Below are 20,000 nucleotides of genomic sequence, written 5' to 3' on the forward strand. Positions count from 1 at the left end.
TTGCCCCAGGGCAGAATTCCTTCCTTCTTCTCTCATTGTAACTGCCAATGGCCCCTGTTTTTGGCACGGATGACTATTTCTTATGATGACTGATTATCTAGACAATACACTTACTCAGACAAATGTATTTGTTGTACGTCGTCACAGAGCTCAGCTGATACAACAGCCCAGCCTGTTTACACCTGAGGCCAGCCCAGCAGACAGCCATGCAAACACTGTCTGTACCCTCAGGCGTTCAGCCTCATATACTCATATATTTGTTTTCCCATGAAGGAACATTACATTTGGAAGGGGCATATACCCCCCCCCCCCAGTACAGTTTCTCTTCTTCTAGCATTGTGACTGCCAATGGCCCCTGATCCTAGCATAGATTTCTTTTTCTTATGATGACTGTTGGATAGACAATTCAGTTACTTAAAAAAATGTATTTGTTGTAAGTCGTTTGGGGATAAAGGCATCTGCTGATGCCCCCAAAAAAAGTAACATACTGTAAATGTACAGACTGATGTCGTCTAACCTGTTTACGCCCTGGGTCCAGCCCAGCAGACAACCATGCAAACACTGTCTGTGTTCTCAGGCATTCAGCCTCATGTACTTTCTTTGTACTTTCTCTTAAGCTGACTGATGGATAGATGATTCACTTTACATAGACAAAATGTATTTGTTGTAAGTCGCGTTGGATAAAGGCGTCTGCTAAATGCCAAAAAATGTAAATGTCATGGAAATGAATAGTCTCTTCCTTCCCACATCCGGGAGTAGTCTAGACTGGGCAGAGGAGGATTCAACTATTTTCCCTAGCCTATACCTTCCCCCAAATGACTCACATGTAGCGAACTGGTATGAGACACGTGCACGTGTCTAGTAGTTATCTTCTAGCCAGTGTAACAGGGTTGGTTGTCTGATTGAGCGACGACCCCCCCCAAACAACGAGTAAGATTGTTTTCCAGTCCCATGTTCTGTCACCCATATTGTCACATAGTGGCATATTGGTTACTACTGTATGTCTAGAAGCCCTAGCCAGTGTAACTGAGGTGTCTGTTGGTGGATGTGTGTGTGTGAGACCACTCAAATGGCCTATCATGTCTTCTGTTGGTGGGTGTGTGTGTGAGAGGGGTGTGTGAGACCACTCAAACAGCCTATCATGTCTGTTGGTGTGTTTGTGTGTGTGTGTATGTGTGTGTGTGTGTGTGTGTGTGTGACCACTCAAACGGCCTATCATATTCACCTCCCCCTGGCTGGGCATCCATCTGGACGGGGACGGTCTCATTGTTGTGACACCCACAGCACGGCTCCGTCTGGAGAACAGGGGCTACCCCCCCCCCCCCCCCCCCTTCTCGTCCCCCTCTTGTCTCTCTCCCTATTACCCCTCTACCAACACCCCCTCTGCCCTGCGCCCCCCTGCCTGGTCCGCTGCCCCTGCTTAACACGACGGAAAAAAGAGGCATGTTCTGGACACGGACGACACCGACTGTACAATGAGCTGCAAGCCTACTCTTTTAGTCGTGTCGTAGTGAGTGTGGTGTAGTCAAGTGTTGGGTTCTATTCTCTGACAGTTTAGATGAGGTCCATAGACAATATATGAGGTCATATGCAAGAATGGAAAACAGTAAAATACACACCCAAAAATTGTTTCATCCACATTTAATGTTCAAGGCAGGAAAGTGACTTTCACAAAGTGCCATACTCATATCATATCACATTCATCGTCGCCAGGACTGGAACAGAGACCAACGCAGTGATGTCTGCTAGTGCTGCTGACGACTACAGGTATACATAGAAGCTTCTAGCAAATCTAACACAGACGGAAGGAAGGAGGGACGGTGGAGAAAAGAGAGAACTCAAAAAGAGGGTAATTAGATGTCTGTACTATACTAACCCACACTCTCACACTCTCCCCCCTCACACAATCCCAATAGGTTAGTGTTTCTGTTGTGTAACTATAGAAACACTATACTGTACCTATTCTATACTGTACCACAAGGGTTGCACATTTGTGTACAAGCCCAGCACTAACACAGGACTTGATGAGTGGTTGAGTACAGTAGTATACTAGTGGAGGCTGGTGGAGGTAGACTTTGGAGGCCAGGCTCATTGTAATGCATGGAATGGAATTAAAAATGCCATTCATTATTTCATTCCATGCATTACAATGAGGCCCCTCCTCTGACGTTTACCTGCACTAGCTTCACCAGGTGTATACGAGTGCTAGGCAAGAACAAAAAAAGCCCAACCCTAGGGGGTTGATCCAAAACCAGAGTTGATCAACACTGCAATATGGTATGAAGGTAGCACACACTTATGTCCTAATGCACTGCTTGCATATTTCATGTTTTTGCATCCGAGAAAAAATGCAGTCAAGGCACATGGGCACACACACACACACACACACACACTCAGTCGCCTAGCTACTCAATCTAAGTGGGTGTGTTTACTGTGCAATACAGACACCATTACGTGTCATTGCTGTAATTGGTTAAAATCAGCATGAAATTAACTCTAGAATTCCGTGGCAAAAAAAAAGGTCTCTGATTTATTCAGGTCAGCTGAGCCCTTTGGAGGGTGAGGCGTGTCGAAGGAAGAGTCACACTGTAGTAGCCCCACTGGAGTACTATCTTTTTCATTTCCTCTTTTAGCATTTCCCTTTTTGTGCCTACTGTATGTTGTAATATTCACTCCACTCGCTTTCTCTCACACACGCACATGGGCGCATGTGACACACACACACACACACACACACACACACACATTCTTATATGGATGCACATGACACACACACTTCTTATATGGGCGCATGTGACACTGACACACACACACACACACACACACACACACATACACAACCAGGTTCTGAATACATCACAAAACAGTAACCTACTCTCTGTGCCATAATATTTGATTGATTGAGACCTTGAAAATAATTGTAGATTATTAGATACTCATTCATCCCAAATAAATCTTACAAAGATCTGTAATCTATACTGGGATGATTTTACTTAACACCAAATTATTCTGGTGATGAGCATTCAATATCTTCTCTATGGAACTGAGCATTATATACAGTGTGCATGTCATTGTATTTACTGAATAACATCGGTACAAGTTTGCGTCAAATTTGAAAAGCTACACAACATTGCCTTTAAGGTGCATATACAATCTATAGTATCATGTTTATGATGAGTCAAAGTAAAATTAGTGTTTATGGGATTTATGTTCAACAGAAAAATGTTGATGAATGATATGAATGTTTGTGAATGTAGATTGTGAACCCCTTGAAATGACCCCCAGACCTGAAATAAAATGAGCTTTCATTTCTTAAAATACAGTTTTATTTGTGAATTTACACTGATTAGCAATACAACTAAAAGCAACTCCATTAGATAACCATTTATATAGGATCTTCACATGTCACACAGCGGTTTGGCTTGCACTGGCATGCCAAAGCAATTCTTTTCTTCTTTTTTTTTTTTTTTTTTAAACATAAAAACAAAATGGAGGAAAAAGAAGAGGCATTAGTAAAACAAGGTGCAAACGGTCGGAGAGAGAAAAAGATCAAATTAATGCAATGCACATTCAATGTATTTGGGAGCGGTTGCCAGCTCATAAAATGGTTAATGAAAAGCCTAGAGCTCTGCAAACTATAGAGAGAGAAAAAAACATGTGAAAACATAATTTGTGTGATACAAATTGAAGATGAAAAAAAAGAGAAGAGAACTTTTCAAAAAAAAGGAGAAATGTATGTATGAAAAAAAAGTACAGCTTGAGCAATAAAAATGTGTTAATGTTAGGTTCTCCCTTACCCCCCTAACCCTCTTACATACACACATTTTCAAACTCACGCATCCTTGTTCAGTTTTCAGTTGTCTGTGATTCCACACGCTAGGCTCCACGTTCTGGAGCCCCATGCTATTTACACAGCTAAAATGTGCCTCTCTCCCTTCCTCCATGTTAAAAATCCAATATTTCACATTACAAGCTGGGATATTGGTACATCTGGTAAACTGACATGATTCTATTTGGGGGGGGGGGGGGTTGTATATCAACCTACTCTGGCCTTACAACAGGGTTCAATGAGAGGTAACAGGGTTCACTTGGAACAGGGTTCACTTGAGAAACAACATGAGGGCCGGTTCACAACTGAAATTGTGAGAGGCGCAACTGAGATTTTTAAATTTCATTTTTTCAAAGAGAATTGTCACAATTGTCCCCCAACTGAAAGTTTTCACTAAACTCTTCTCCACAAGAGGCTAAGGAGAGCCAGGTTAGTGAGACAATGACTTGAATGAATGGCAAATAGAGAGGTGGCCATGTTGTGATCAGGGGTGTAACTTCCAGCCTTCCTCAAGCTCAAACGGATGCTTAGAGAGCCTGACAAGGCGCTTATGAGGTGTTATAAGGGGTGACATAGGAGTGGAATAAATGGCCTAAGGACAATCCTGGAGCAGTCCCATGCTGATTCAGATACGCCCGTGCAGGCAGATAAGATACTCGACCCTTGTCTCGTGATTGTTAAAATATTGGAGAGAAAAATATATGGCTTTCAACACACACACACAAACACACCAAGTAACAACATCGGCGTTCCATGCTTGAGGCCTGTGATTCTCTCCCCTTTTTTTCTTATATATATTTTTTCCTTTTTTTCTTTTTTACAGGAGATTCATTGTGTTGTTGGTGGAATAGTTGTTGTTGTTGTTTTAATAGAGTTTACCACAAGCATGACACAAAATAGCAATATTCTGACATAACTCAACTTTCCGAAACCTAAAATGTCTCCCGTACTCTACGTCTTCTTTCTACTGTACTTGCTCAATCTAGCGCAGCCATGCCACTGTTTCACAATCTCCTTCATTGGTGAAATCACCTGCAACTACAATGTGTTACTATATATACCACAATAAAAGTGCAACACAATAAAATTAAAAATATATAGTTAAAATCTATACCCACATAATCCAGTTCATATATCTCAGTTATATAGTTTATTTTTTGTAATCTGAACTAGAATATCATTTGAGAAACGAGGCGTCACTACAGGTACATAGTCAGCCATATAAATTCAGATCCTTGCGAAACATGCGTAAAATTTGAATTCTCTGTAAAAGTATAGAAATGAGTACAAAACTGAGTGGACTAATACCAAATTCTGTGTTCAAATTTAGTTTTTTTTAAAGAAAGAAGAAAGAAACAAAAACAAATATTATTTCATGAGATGACTCGTGTGTTGGATAATCTAAATGCTATTTAGAGTATTTAAACAATGATGCTTTCACTAAAACGTGATTTTTTTTTTTTTCTTTTCTTCCTTTTAGTTTGGCAAAGAAATAAAATTAAGAGGAGAGGACCTTTAAAAAAAAAAAAGAAAGCTACATGCAGAATGAGTCAGCTTCTCTTAGTGATGGGTGTCGGCCAATAGAGAGCCAGGTAGCTACTAGAGTCGACCAATGGAGCGTTACGTAGCTATATAGACCCATTCATGTTCAAGAGAGCGAGAGAGACAGACAGAGAGAGGAGTAGGATGAGCAAGGGAGAACAGGTGAGAGAAAAAGAGAGTAAAAAAGAAAAAAAAGATCACAAACCCTGTTACATTTCTGTTCTAAACCAGTTTTCCAGTGTGACTATCACTTTGTGTATCGTCTCTGATTGATGCTCCTATAGGCTTAAGTGACCAAAGCATGAGTGGAAGTCGACCATAAATGATGGAAAAATGTTAGCAGAAAAGGAAAAAAAGAGCATGGTGGTTACCGTAACGACCAGGAGTTCATGTATGCTCATCGCCACGTACAGTATGTTGTGCACACTGATGCATCTATACCTGCAATAACTATTGGCTGATGATTTTGAACTAGGAATACAGGTGGCGGTTTCAAATTCCATAATCAGCTATTGAACGGGAAGATTGTACATAGGAAGAGCCAGTTTTCCAGGATCTACGGGCTAATCTCAAATTACACCCTACACCCCTACAGAGTGCACTTCTTAGGTCACCACATAGGGCATTACGTCTGACCAGAGGCCTAGGTAGTGCACACTAGACTGTGCCATATTCGTTGCTGCTTTTAGATTCTAACCCCCCCATAATTGATCCTGCATTGATCCTGCACCAATGCAGAGGGAGAGATGACTTCAAAATAAGACCAATTCATCAAATCCCAGCCCTACCTAACTTTTTTTTTTTTTACTTAATAGAACCATTTGTTTAAAAAACTAAAACTAAAATAAAATTAAAAACAAGACAAAAAAAGGACATTGAAAACAAAACAAAAACGAAACAAAAACGAAATAAAAACACACATACAAAAAAAGAGAGACGTGGGTGCTGCCCCTCTTCTTACTGAGCTGTATCAGTAAGAACCCCCCCCCCCCCCCCCAGAAGAACGCTCTCTAGGCCTCCGTTTTCTCTTTCTTTTTGTTCTTCTTGAGGAAGGACGGGGTGCGGAACTTCTTCTTCTTCTTGTTGGGGGACTTGGAGGGCGAGCCCTCGGGGGAGAGGGCCTCCTCGATCTTCTCGCCGGAGCGCACCGTGATCTCCACGCTCTCCACGCTGGTGGTCAGCTGACTGACGCGCTTGCTGAGCTCCTCGTCCACGTCATGGTCGTCCTTGCCGTTCAGCATCAGGCCCGTGTGGTTCTCTGTGGCGTGAGGAGGAGGAGGAGGACAGAGAGATGAGGTCAGAGGAGGTAGAAGACAACAACACCTTCCATCAACATCGCTGAAGGAAAATCCAGCCTTAAGTCTAGCGAGAGTTATCAAAAATAAGCCTGGATTTCCCTTTAGCGACGTTGATGGAATACCCCCCAGGCATCCCATGATAACCTCACCACCATCAACAACAACAACAACTCAAACTGTGCAAGAGTGTAATATTGTATCATGAATAACTTTTACACTACTACTTATGCCATCTCACTTCCTCTCTGACCGTCTAGAGTGTGCTAGTTTACAGCCACCAACAAACTTGTTTGAATTTAACGTTATCTACGAATAATATATAATATAATTGTTTTATTGCCATGCAATCAACTTGTCAGTCAATTGTTGGAATTGGGTATTCTTTGCTCTGGGCACGGGTTCAGGCATAGTCGGCGCCCCTGGAGCAATTAAGGGTGAAGTGTCTTGCTCAAGGCACATGCAGCTCCCTCCTGAGGCAGCAATCGAAGTAGTGACCTTCCAATTGCTAGCCGGCCTCTCTAACCTCTAGGCCAGTGTTTTTCAACCACTGTGCCGCGGCACACTAGTGTGAGAGATCATCAGATGTGCCGTGGGAAATGATCAAATTCCACTTAATTGGTCCAGAAAAATGAAGGCGCAAAAAAAAAGAAAAAAAAATCATACAGCTCTCGTATGGTTGCGCATAGGTGGTAGGCCTGTAGGTGGCGGTAGCGCGATTAATAGCTTAATCTGACGTTGTTGATTTTTAAGTGACAATGCTAACAACAAAGATGGATACATATTTGAAGAAAGATCCTGCTGCACCGACTCCATTGTGCTTTGTGGTGGACAGCTATCAAACAGTGCCATGGTCCCTAGCAAGCTTAAACACAATCTGCAAACAAAACACCCGTCACTCCAAAACAAGGACACAGAGTACAGAAACAGGCAACTTTCGAATGCACGTTCTCACAGCTCTAAACGACGCAGAGCAAAGCGAATTTGATCAAAAACTCTGATTCCAAGTGAAGCAAATGTTCTAGTGACAACACACCCTAAGAGACATTAATATTAGCCTACTGGATTGCAAAGCCATTGTGAACACGATGCTTAGCTCTGATTATCATCATTAAAGAAGTTCCCCTCTCGATTAAGACGATCGCCAGACGCATTGATGACATGTCTGCAGACATCGAAAGTGTTGTTTTGGAGAAGATACGTGGCAGTGGGCAGTTTGCCTTGCAACTTGAGTCTTGGCTCAACTCTTGGCCAATGCACGCTTTGTGGATGGAGACACAATCACAGAAAATGTCTTTTTTGCAAGACATTGCATAAAAAAAACAACAGGGGAGGAAATATTTCAGATCACATCAGAGTATGTCGAACAAGGAGGACTTCAGTGGAACGGGTTAAGTGTCTGCACTGATGGAGCAGCAGCTATGTTGCCGAGACTTCCCAGCGGAGATATCTGATGTGTTGAATGCTGTTGTTGTATGGTAAACTTTGTAAAAACAAGACCTCTGAAAAGCCGCTTATATGCAGCATTATGTGAAGAGATGGGAGCCCAGCATAAGACGTTATTGCTCCATACGGCGGTCCGATGATTGTCCCGCGGAAAAGTGCCGGCCCGCGTGTTTGAGTCACGGGAGGAGCTGAAAAGCGTTTTAACTGATGAGAAGTGTGATGACGCAAAGCTGCTGGCAAGTGACAAATTGTGCGCATGGCTCGCATACATGGCCAACATACAGGGCCAGGCTTCGCACTGAGTGAGTATAACGACAAGTTCTTATAATGTTACGTATTATGATAGGCTACTATGTATCATTTTGTAACATTTGGGATGGCGGTGTGCCGTGGGATTTTTTCAAGGTAAGAAATGTGCCGTGGCACAAAAAAGGTTGAAAAACACTGCTCTAGGCTACATAGACAATAGACCCCCCCCCCGGGTGATCTACTCTCTATTTCTTCACCGATCGAAGAGCGACGATTGTTATGTCTGAGCTGATGGCTGACTAAATAAGTCCTCCCTCACAAGGAAGTGTGTCACTGCCTCTATTCTCCTAATGTGTGTGTGTGTGTGTTCATGTAACACATCTACTTGATAATGTCCTCTTTTGCTCTGATGTGTAAGCCCAGAAGAGAGAATAGGGGACGTAAGCATCCTGTTAGTGTTGAAGAGGATTCCATTCAAGGGCTGGCTCAGGCCTTTTCATCTAGAACAATGCCAGAGAGGGACTTCTAAAGGGGTTGCACAACAATTGACCCTGTTTTCACCACAGAAGACGAACTGGTTGACCTCGATAACGGTGTCATAAATTATGTGTTCTGGCCGAGCCAATTTGTTGAGGAGAATGGAGATAACCAATGGTCGTTCCTGTGGTTGACTGAGTGTGTGTGTGTGTGTGTGTGTGTGTGTGTATCAAAGGGAGGGGACAGGAAATAGATTACACTCATTGTTGACTTGTGTGTGTGTGTGTGTGTATGTGTGTAACTCATTGTTTACGATGCATATTCCGGGGAACTGAGATTTTAAGGAACTGACATTAGTTCAAACAATCACGGTAACTTCCAACAAAGCGCACCCAAAATGCACGTTGTTTAGTAAAGGACAAACTTAGAAAAGCTGGTACACACAAATACAAACACACACACAAACACAAACACATGCCAAAACAAACACACCACAAATAGATTTGAACACATTTCACAACAGTTGCCTCTCTCTCTTTCTCTGTGATACCTTCTTTAGCCGGAGTTATTTGCGGGGACTGAGTTTGGGACAGAGACTGAGAGAGTGTCGAGGCGTCGTCCGAGGTTAGATCGTGCTCGCCATCTGCGGGGAGGGGGGGGGGGGTGAGGTGAGGATGAGGGAAGGGGGGGATTCAGGTTGGAGAGGGAGGGATAAGGGGGTGAGAGGATGAGGGGGTAAGGTTGAGGGGGTGAGGATGAAAGGGTGAGGTTGAAGGGGTGAGGGGGGGGAGGTTTGTGAGAGATTAGTGGTCACAGACATGTTAGAGACGAGTCATAGATGCACAACTGTTTCACCGGAGCTGGGCGGTCAAACTGCGGCCGTTGGTCATCTATCAGTGGTGCATGCATTTTAACATTATGGGCACGCCCATACTGGGGGTACACAGGAGGTACCGAGGTAAGACAGAGAGGGAGGCTACAGGGGCTGGTGGGCCACATTGCAGCTACTGTTTATATAGCAAGTGGAGGCTGGCGGAGGTAGAATTCGGAGGAAGGGCTCATTGTAATGCGTGGACTCATTCCAGGCCATGCATTACAATGAGCCCCGTCTTTTGATTTCTACCTCCGCCAGCCTCCCCTGGTATATATAGAACCCTAAGTACTTGATAGATAGTGCACTCCTGATAGTGCAGTACCTGATTCTTGAGGTAGTGTTTCTAAAATATTATGAAGGGTCATTTACACTGTAGCAGTGTGGTATCATTAGTAGGTGTGCATTAATCCAGTGCCATTATTATAATTATATATTAATGTCATTATCATGTTCACATTCACACATTCAACGGCGTCATTCACAGTGATAAACAAATTCTTGGGGCATGCCAGTGTACTGTACAGGCAGCATCTCTTGAGAGTGAGAAAAGCAAAAACATGCATTATGAGGATATAGCAGTACCATGTATCCAGATGGGACTCTTGAGGGAGTGTGTGGGTGGGTGTGTGTGTGTGTGCGTCCCCGGGTGACACTGTCATGGTAACCGGTCCCACTCCTATCGGGGGTGTGAAAACCCTGCTGTGGGCCAGTCTGTCGGCCATCTTAGTCACAGCGTTAGCCTAGCCCGCGGCGCTCTAGCTAGCTAGCCCACTTGCTGCACACATATACTGTAGACAACATAGGAGTGATTTGGCGGAGTGTATGTATGTATGTATGTATGTATGTATGTATGTATGTATGTATGTATGTATGTATGTGTGTAGGCTACTTTCTTCTTGCCTTCCATTTGGTATTGATTTGTCACTTTCTCCCCCCCTTCATAAAGCATTTGGGAAAGCTGGCCGCTAATGTGATTAGCATTGACGAGTGTACCTCATATGGATGGGACATGAGTATTCACACAAATGAGGGAAGCGAGGGGGGGGGGCTTGGGGACAACAGGAATACTAATGGTTAGATAAATGCTAAAAGGATCAAGGATGTGCTCGGAAGTCCAAGGGAGGAATTGTTTTGGGAATACCGTGACGACGATAGGCTCAAGGCTACTTAGGCCGTGAGGGATAGTTAGGTTGTTTGGTTGGATGTAATCATGAAGTCACCCTGTACTGTATGGATTCAAGTGTACAGAATGTGTGTGTGTGTGTGTGTGTGTGTCTCACCGTTGAATCCGAGCTGCCTCCTCTCGACGTTCTTCTTGTACTCCTCCATCTCCTTCTCAGACAGCTGACTGAAGGGGTTGGGTGGCAGGGGAGCCATCTGGTCCTCCTCCGATGCCACGTAGGGCTGGGGAGAGGACGGGGAGAGAGGGGTTAGCATGGGACTGCGCACACACACACGCACACGCACACACACACACACAGACACAGACACAGAGACACAGACACAGACACGCACGCACACACACACACACACACACACACACACACACACACACACACACACAGACACAGACACAGACACAGACACAGACACAGACACACACGCACACACACACACACACACACACACACAGACACAGACACAGACACAGACACAGACACAGACACGCACACTCACACACACACACACGTAAATATCATAGAAATAGAGAGCAATAAAAAAAACACAAGCACACACATTCATGCTTCTAACTTACAAATACACATACAGAGATATTTCACAGTAGGGTTACATAATAGTGTGTGAATATACAAACTTAGACACACAAAGACCCATACGCATATACACAACAGAGAAGCCATGGTAAATACTAGTCTGAACATGTTAGACAGACAGACAGACAGACAGACAGACAGACAGACAGACAGACAGACAGACAGATAGACAGATAGACAGATAGATTCAACTTTATTGTAAATGCACAGAGTACTGGGACAACGAAACGTAGTTTGGCATCTAGCCAGAATCTAGCCTTGCAAAATAGTGTCATAGTGCGAAGGACGTGATATGATTTGTAGACAGTGCATGGTATTACAGTATGAGGTATTACAGTGAGTATTAAAAGTGAATACACATGAGATGAATTGGAGCCGATGTCAAACACACGGCGAAAAACCAAAGAGATACCAAATACATTTCACAACAATCATGTGACGGAGGAGGAAACAGCAGCCCTGTCATTGGTGGGAAAACACCCGTCATGCTCTGACTGTCAACTCAACACCACAACACACACTCAATGTGCCAAACAACAACCGAAACTGCTGACATACGAGCGAACGGTTTTACCTTTGGTTTACCACGCAGAGCGATGATGAAGACACAATAAAACAAACGGCGCACTCATGCATTTATGTGATCAAAGTCGACACGGTACACTCAAACTGAAACTGTGGATAGCGAAAACACCACTGCACTGAACATTGTAGCATTCGCAAACACCTGGAGGGAGTATTACCTTTACCCGCACCTGATCCTTCAAGACAAGACACACACCAGGTGGACAATATTAAACATACCATCAAACACCTCATGTTAATTCCACTGAATCTAAAACCATACCATAGGGAGATCAGTGACTAAAAGTTGCAGTTGTGGCCTGATGTCTTGTGTGATTAGCGCCACCTAGTGGTGAACATTGGTTATTGCAATAACACACTGAGTACAGTGCATGAGATGACTCCTGCATACAGTAGGTAGGTGCTATTGTGTGACTATTCGTGGATGGATCATATTGTCTTGTATTTATTAGCACACAAAAATGTGCTATGACAAAACAGTGAAAGAATCAAATAGATTAACAAAAGTGCAGGTGAGGTAAGAAAACCGTTTTAGGCTTCTATTAAAACCTCACCAGAACTTCCAAGATTCAATGAGAAAAAAACTTCAACAACTTCTCAAGACTCATTGGAGGAGACGGCCCCAGAGGCTCCTCCCTTTTAGGCCTTCTCCTCCAATGAAACACTTTTGATATTCAGCCGTAGTCGTGTTGCTCGGCGATGACGCTCACCTGTCGTGGTTCGTCCACGGGGATGCCGGCCAGGTGGTGAGAGCGAGGTCCTGACGTCATCATGTCCATCCTGTTCTGCTCTCGGATCTGGGATTGAACACACACACACACACACACACACACACACACACACACACACACACAGTGACATCATCAGTCTTGTAACAAGAACCAGGAAGTGCATTTCAGCAGCGGTGTTGATTGGGTGATGGAAGGCAGCGAGGGGGGGTTCATAGCCAATAAACAGATAAGATAGGGTCCTATAGTAGTAAATATATATTCCCCCCATTCCGAACGATATCAAACACACTTACAATAAGCCCCATCCTTCAATTTCTACCTCCACCAGCCTCTACTGACTGTTCACAGAGGAGTACGATGTAACAAAGGCTGACCTTTGACCTAATGAAAGGACTGCATTGTTTTCCCTCATGGTAAACCCTAGGATTTGGGAGAAGGTTGGCCCGACTCACTGGCCTCACACCTCGTAGGCTCCTGCCCCCTACGGGTCATTCTGGCCCCTGCCCCCTACGGGTCATTCTGGCTCCTGCCCCCTACGGGTCATTCTGGCTCCTGCCCCCTACGGGTCATTCTGGCTCCTGCCCCCTACGGGTCATTCTGGCCCCTGTGTTCCTGGCAGCACAAGGCTTACTTAGTCTTTTATTTTATTATTATTATTATTATTTATTTTTTAATATTATTCGTTTTAGGGCATTTCTGCTTTATCGGGATAGAAACAGTAGAGATTGACAGGGAGGATGGGTGAGAGAGAGAGAGAGGAGGGATGACATGCAGGATATGTCGACGGCCAGAATCGAACCAGCGATTACATGGCTGACGCCTTCGTGTGCTACGCCACCAAACGTCCCGTTACTTACTTCCTCTGACACTGATCCTAGATCTGTGCCTGAGGGCAGCTTCTACACCTGGCTGTAGAGGGAGGTTCACTGAGGGTCAGACTTACTTTGTTTCTCTTCGCCAGCACTTCACTGGGGTTTGTGTTCATCGGGACAAACTGATTGGCGTCCTCGATTCGGATCGGGGTGCCGCTGTTGTTGCCCGCTTCCTCTGACTTCATCCACTGCAAGAGGGAGATCAAAATGAAGGCAAATCAGACACACAGAAAATATGTGTGGTGGCCTGGGAAAACCCGTCGGATGTTGCTGGCGTTCGTTTGTGGCAAAGAGCAAAAATAGATGGAAATCGCGATTTTGGTGATTTTGATATTATGTGGTATTCTAGTACTTTGAACTCCATACTACATTATGGTGATTTTTTTTTTTAAGAAAACAAAAGAGAAAGTACTTATTTTTATGTTTTTGTGGTGGGTAGTTTGCTTTGCATCACAAGCAGACAAACGAGACCGGCCGATCTGCATAGGCTCCTCCCCCGACCCGGAGGAGAAAGGGGTCGGGGGCAGCATGGGGGCAGCATTTCTTACCTTTCACTTTTTTTGACATGATACATTAAAATGCTCATAACTTTTAAAATAAAGGGCTATCTCAGTCATTCAACCAGTTATGAATAGCTGAGAACTTCTAATTTATGGAAATATTAAAAAATGAAAATGTCAAAATGCCACCATGTGAAGGGTTTTCCCAGGCCACCACACATATAGACATTTTAAGTTATCCCTCTCTTTCTCTCTCTATTGCAATACTATTTTGGAGTCACTGTAGGGTAAACAGATACAGTTAAATATCCTGAGTATGTAGTTGTCTAGTCTACCACAAGAGGGCGGCGTAACATAAGACCTGGCCATATCGATGGGGTTAAGATTTCAACAGTGAATGTGTGTGAATGTGAGAGGAGAAAGTGGGTCAAATTGGTTCCAGCAAAAGACCCAGCTAAGACTAAATCCTCCAAAACACTGGAAACATGAGAAAAAGTCTAGGCACGCAATTGAGCGATTTTATGTGTAAGCTTTTGATCTATGCGTGTTTATGGATTTCAACACAGTAGTAGCCGCTATGTCTGTGTGTGTGTGTGTGTGTGTGTGTGTGTGTGCGTGCGTGTGTGTGTGTATGTCTGTGTATGTGTATGTGTGTGTATGAGTGTGTGTGTATGTGCGCCCCCACAACCACCCACACACACACCCCCACAACCACACCCCCACAACCACCCCCACCCACTCCCACCACACGCCCACGGCCACACCCACCATGGTCCTGGAGCGTTCGTCGCGGTCCACGTTGACCTTCATGTAGCTGTTGGGGGAGTTGAGCCAGCGGGTCTTCTCTCTCTGCTGCCGCTGCTGCAGGAACTTGAAGGGCAGCCGGGCGGCGCCCTCGTCCTCCTCGAACATGAACGCCGTCACCGTCGCCGGGATCTCCACGTCGCTCTTGTGCCGCGGCTTCTCCCGCACGATGGGGTGCCGGTAGGCGTAGCCCGTCCTGTAACCCTGCGGACACACGGAATGACACCAGTCAGTCATAATAATCATAATAATAATAATAATATATGCCATTAAGCTGACACTTTTATCCAAAGCGATTTACATTGCAGAGTGTGAAAGACAAAAAAACAAATACATTGTTCAGTTATATATGGTCCCAGCGAGAATCGAACCCACAACCTAAGCGTTGTTAACTTGTACTCTGTGCAATGACAATAAAGTTGACTCTAATCTAATCTGATCTAGTGGACACTTCAGTAAGAGCCAGTCACTGCTCTCTCTGACATCATACATGGCACAGGACATGGATCAACGCAGACTCAGAGATGGACCTTAGACCTTCTCTCGTATAATGCGTTTTGAGGTGGATAGACTATTGGAACGCACCCCAGTGTCTCTGCAATCCCAGAGTTCCCCCCGTGGCCTGGGAGGACGGGAACACCACCATGTGGCCAGAGGGGATCAGGGACCTTACAGTCAGCTGAGACCAACTTCCTGTCTTGACTCTCGCCTCCTCTCTCTCCCCTCCCCTCTCTCTCTCTTCCCCTCCCTCCCTCTTTCCCCCCCTCTCCCACACACTTTATTGTTCCCTTTCTACCTCTCCTTCTCCCTCTCTCTCCCTCCCCCCTCTCACACTTTATTGTTCCCTGTCTACCTCTCCATCTCTCTCTCCCCTCCCTCTCTCTCACACTTTATTGTTCCCTGTCTACCGCTCCATCTCCCTTTCTCTCTAACTCTCCGCCCACTCTTCCATCACAGACAATCCCCCCCCCCCCCCCCCCTCCCATTCCCCATCTCAGACAGTCCCTCCTCTCTCTCTTTCCATCTCTGAATCAGAGATGCACTTTTAACGAGGCGGTTGGTTTACCAAAGTTCCGCATTTCAACTGATCTCAACGCAACAGGCATTAGGCCCTTGGCCTGCGTCACCTGTGCTTCAGTACGGATTTATACGCTCCAGTCGTTGCATAACACATAGAATCACATCTGTGCATTATGCAGCTCTGAGGAACAGGCTTTTTACGAGCTGTGAGAGAAGGCTGTTGATAAAGAGAGTTCCCTCCCCGGGGCCTCTGAGCACAGACATCCACAGACAAGAATAATGAGACAGCAAGCAAGACGAGAGGAGAACGACCAGAGAAACTTGAAAAAGAGAGGAAAAATAGGCGAGAAGGGGAGAGGGAGAGGAAGGAAAGAGAGGACACAAAAAAAGAGGGGAGTATGGAGAAGAAAAAATAGGAGATTAATGGTAAAACAAGACAGACACATTTGTGTTGTAAGAGATAAAGTAAATAAAGCACTCTTATTATTTTTCATTTATTTTTCCTTTTTGCTCCATATTGACTTACTCCGTTACTCACGCGCACACGCACACGCACACGCGCACACTCTAGCTCTCTTAAAAACAAAAGTCAGGGAGTTCCTAGACTCTGCAATCTATTATTGAGGCTCTCAGAGAGTTCTAGAATTCAGGCCTGGTCTACAGAGACCTTCACAGCTGCACTGTGACGCACTGTATTCTCCATTCTCTCTCTCTCTCTCTCTGTCTGTCTGTCTGTCTCTCTCTCTGTCTGTCTCTCTTTCTCTCTGTCTCTCTCTCTCCTTCTCTCATTCTGCATCCAACACCTCCTCACTATCTCTCCACTCCCACATCCCTCCTTTCATCCCTATCTCTCCCCCAGACACATTTCATCCCTCTCTCTCTCCCAGTGCCCTTTGGCACAGGGTGTTAAGCAGAGACTGAACTCTAATCTGGAGAAAATAAGTGAAAGAGAGAGGGGGAGGGGGTGGAGAGATCAAAGGAGAGCAGATACCAGAAACCCAGCAGACAGAAGAGAAACTAGAGTGAAACAAGAGGTAGGGAGGGAGGGAGGGAGGGATAGAGGTAAAGAGAAGGAATGAGTGTCACACCAACGCCGTTATAAAGCACCACACAAACGTGCACGTATGCGTGCAAGCTCACACACACACACACACGCACAGACACAGACACACACGCACGCACAGACACAGCGCGCACACACACACACACACACACACACACACGCGCGCACACACACACACACACACACACACACACACACACGCACGCACATACAGTCCATGTGAATGTCATGAACACAGTATCAGAGTGGAGAAAGTGTCCCGCCCCACTCACCAGGTTGTCCAGCATCCTCATCAGGGACTCAAACTCCAGCTCTCCCACCTTCCACTTGTGCTGGGAGCCCATGTTGACGCCCCCGCCATCGCCTATCGCCACGTTGAACGTCCGTGACTTGTACTTCTCCTGGTCGAGCACGATCAGGTTGTCTATGCTGCCGGCACACGAGAACGCATTCACCTACAGAGATGGACGGGGGGAGGGGGAGGAGAGAGGAAAACAGTAGAAAGACTCAGTACAGACTAAATATATGGTTAGTTTTTTGTTTGTTAGGGAAACATTTACCTAATAAAAACTAGCATAAAACTAGCAAGCAAGAAAAGCGTTTACCAACCATTGAGAGACCTTCACTTTTTAATGGACAAAGAAGATTCCAGAACAACAATTCCAGCAAAACATCCAACTCAAGCAACATCAGTGTTGGTGAGGCCGCTGAGGTCAGCTAAACAACGACTTCACAGTTATCTATCAACAACGAAGAAGTTGCATCGAAGGAACACCATGAAACCACCATGAAACGTGAAACTGAAAAACACAACCCTGGGAGACATGGGTGGATGTTATAAGATGACGGCCCCCCCAAGGAGAAATGCTCTATGAGTCAAACATCGCCGGGGTGGGGTGGGGTGGGGGGGGTATTTTTAGATATTAAGCAGGGCTTTGCAGCGGTGGATTAATGTTTTGTTTGCCTGATGGCTGAGATTCAAACAGGGATCTGGTTTGGGTATGCCTATTACTACAGGGACAACACCCATGCCTGGGATAATATTTACCATATTAACCTAGTACACGCACACACACATGCACACACATGGAAACAAAAAACAAAAACACAGGAAAAACACACAAACACACACACACACACACACACACACACACACACACAGACACACACAGACAGACAGACAGACACTCAGACAGACAGACAGACACACACACACACACACACACACACACACACACACACACAACCTGAACCTGGACCTGGACCTCATTCTCATGTAACTAAAAGATGTCATGTCTTGGACCAGCGACAACACTAGATCATAATGAGTAGGGGTGCGTTCCATAATCCAACTCTAACAGTGTTGTTGTTGTTGCTGAGTTTTGGGAATGTTTACATTTCCACAGGGTGGGGGAGCCATATTTAAATTTATAGACGGTTGTTAAAAACATGGGGGGGGAAACAGCTGGAGTGAAAGAGCCGCCCCGGCTCCAAAAACAAACCCATTACGCTGAAGCCCCTCTCCTACAACATCCAAATGAAGGGAGGGACACCGTCTGAAATGCACAGTGCTGTTCCATCCGAGCCCAGCAGGGGGACTGGCAGGTCAACACAACCATGTACCGCAGAGCCTTTCTTTTCCTTTAGTCAAGTGCTGTTGTTATGGCATATTTATCTCATCATGGTATCATTTCTCATTGAATGTCCTTTTGAATATGTTGTCAGGGATCACTGAAATGTTAATGAAGTAAAGCTGGAGTACAGTACGTATGAATTATTGTGGAGGATATGGTATGAAAATGGTATGAAAATCTGTAGAACAAAACGATTCCAAATGCTTTGTTTTGGATAGTGTGTTTGTGATGGGCTGTGTGTGTGTCTAGCATGCAGTGTGTGTGTGTGTGTAGTGTGTGTGTGTAGCGTATGTGTGTGTGTGTGTGTAGCGTGTAGCGTGCAGTGTGTGTGTGTATGTGTGTGTGTGTGTGTGTGTGTGTGTGTGTGTAGTGTGTGCTGTGTGTGTGGGTGTGTGTGTGTGTGTTTACCTGTATCTCACAGGCATACTGGGCGTTGTAGATGTAGTGAAAGGCCTCTTCGATGGTCTCCCCAAGAGCGACCACGCCGTGGTTCCTCAGGACCAGCACCTGTTGACCACACACGGTCACACAGCGGTCAGAACACAACCACAGTCCCTTCCAGTCACAGGACCGCAAGGAATGGTTCAACCTGACCTGAAATTCCTAAAAAACTAACCACAGAGACTTGTGGTTGACACCATGCATGTGTACGAGCATGTGCATGTGTATTTATTTATTCTGTGTTATTCATTTAACCTTATCTAACCAGCCAGGTCAATAAAGAAAAAGAAAATTCTTATTCACAATGACAGCATGCAAAGATTTGGGTCAGAAGTGAGCTTGGGGTGTCACAGGGTGGTCATGTCAACCACAAACCCCACATTGCGGTCACAGGGTGGTCATGTCGACCACAAACCCCACATTGCGGTCACAGGGTGGTCATGTCGACCACAAACCCCACATTGCGGTCACAGGGTGGTCATGTCGACCACAAACCTAACCACAGTGCATTCAGAGAGACCGCTGTGCTCCTGCGGTACCTTGGTGGAGGGTCCCAGGGCCTTCTGCAGCTCCAGACGCTCGTCCTGCTCGTCAAGGCTTCCCTGGTAGTTGTAGTAGGCGATGTCCCCCAGGATCAGGGCCTCCTGGGAGATGGGCAGGATGCCACACTTCATAGACGACACCTGGGAGGAGAGGAGAAGACAAGGGTTCACAAGGGGAGACACTGAGTGGGATCCTTGGGAAGAACCTAGTGTAAACCCTAACCTTATCCTGAACCCAAACCCTAACCGTAACCGTTTTAAATCTCAACTTCAAAGAGGTGACGTCAGAATTTGCCCATCCCAAACATCCCACGTAGCAAT

General features: G+C 45.3%; 1 protein-coding gene across 5 annotated transcripts in view; it reads right to left on the reverse strand.

Annotated features, from left to right (window-relative positions):
- Window positions 1-6,381: 6,381 nt before the first annotated feature.
- add3a (adducin 3 (gamma) a) overlaps window positions 6,382-20,000 on the reverse strand; it is a gene marked incomplete at its 3' end in the record, with an annotated part of 26,308 nt that continues 12,689 nt past the window's right edge. Inside the window, exons 6-14 of one of the 5 annotated variants that reach the window (XM_080524375.1) lie at window positions 19,677-19,820; window positions 19,105-19,203; window positions 17,335-17,517; window positions 14,944-15,183; window positions 13,747-13,863; window positions 12,783-12,869; window positions 10,993-11,116; window positions 9,389-9,481; window positions 6,382-6,629 (exon numbers count right to left, since the gene is read on the reverse strand). In XM_080524375.1, coding sequence (XP_080380501.1) covers window positions 6,382-6,629; window positions 9,389-9,481; window positions 10,993-11,116; window positions 12,783-12,869; window positions 13,747-13,863; window positions 14,944-15,183; window positions 17,335-17,517; window positions 19,105-19,203; window positions 19,677-19,820 — 1,335 coding nt within the window. Of the gene's footprint in view, window positions 6,630-9,371; window positions 9,482-10,992; window positions 11,117-12,776; window positions 12,870-13,746; window positions 13,864-14,931; window positions 15,184-17,334; window positions 17,518-19,104; window positions 19,204-19,676; window positions 19,821-20,000 lie in introns of all 5 variants that reach the window. The other 4 variants (XM_080524376.1, XM_080524378.1, XM_080524377.1 and 1 more) reach the window with 4 other exon arrangements.

This window comes from Nansenia antarctica (genome assembly GCF_963989245.1).
Source record: "Nansenia antarctica genome assembly, chromosome: 2".
Taxonomy (NCBI): domain Eukaryota; kingdom Metazoa; phylum Chordata; class Actinopteri; order Argentiniformes; family Microstomatidae; genus Nansenia; species Nansenia antarctica.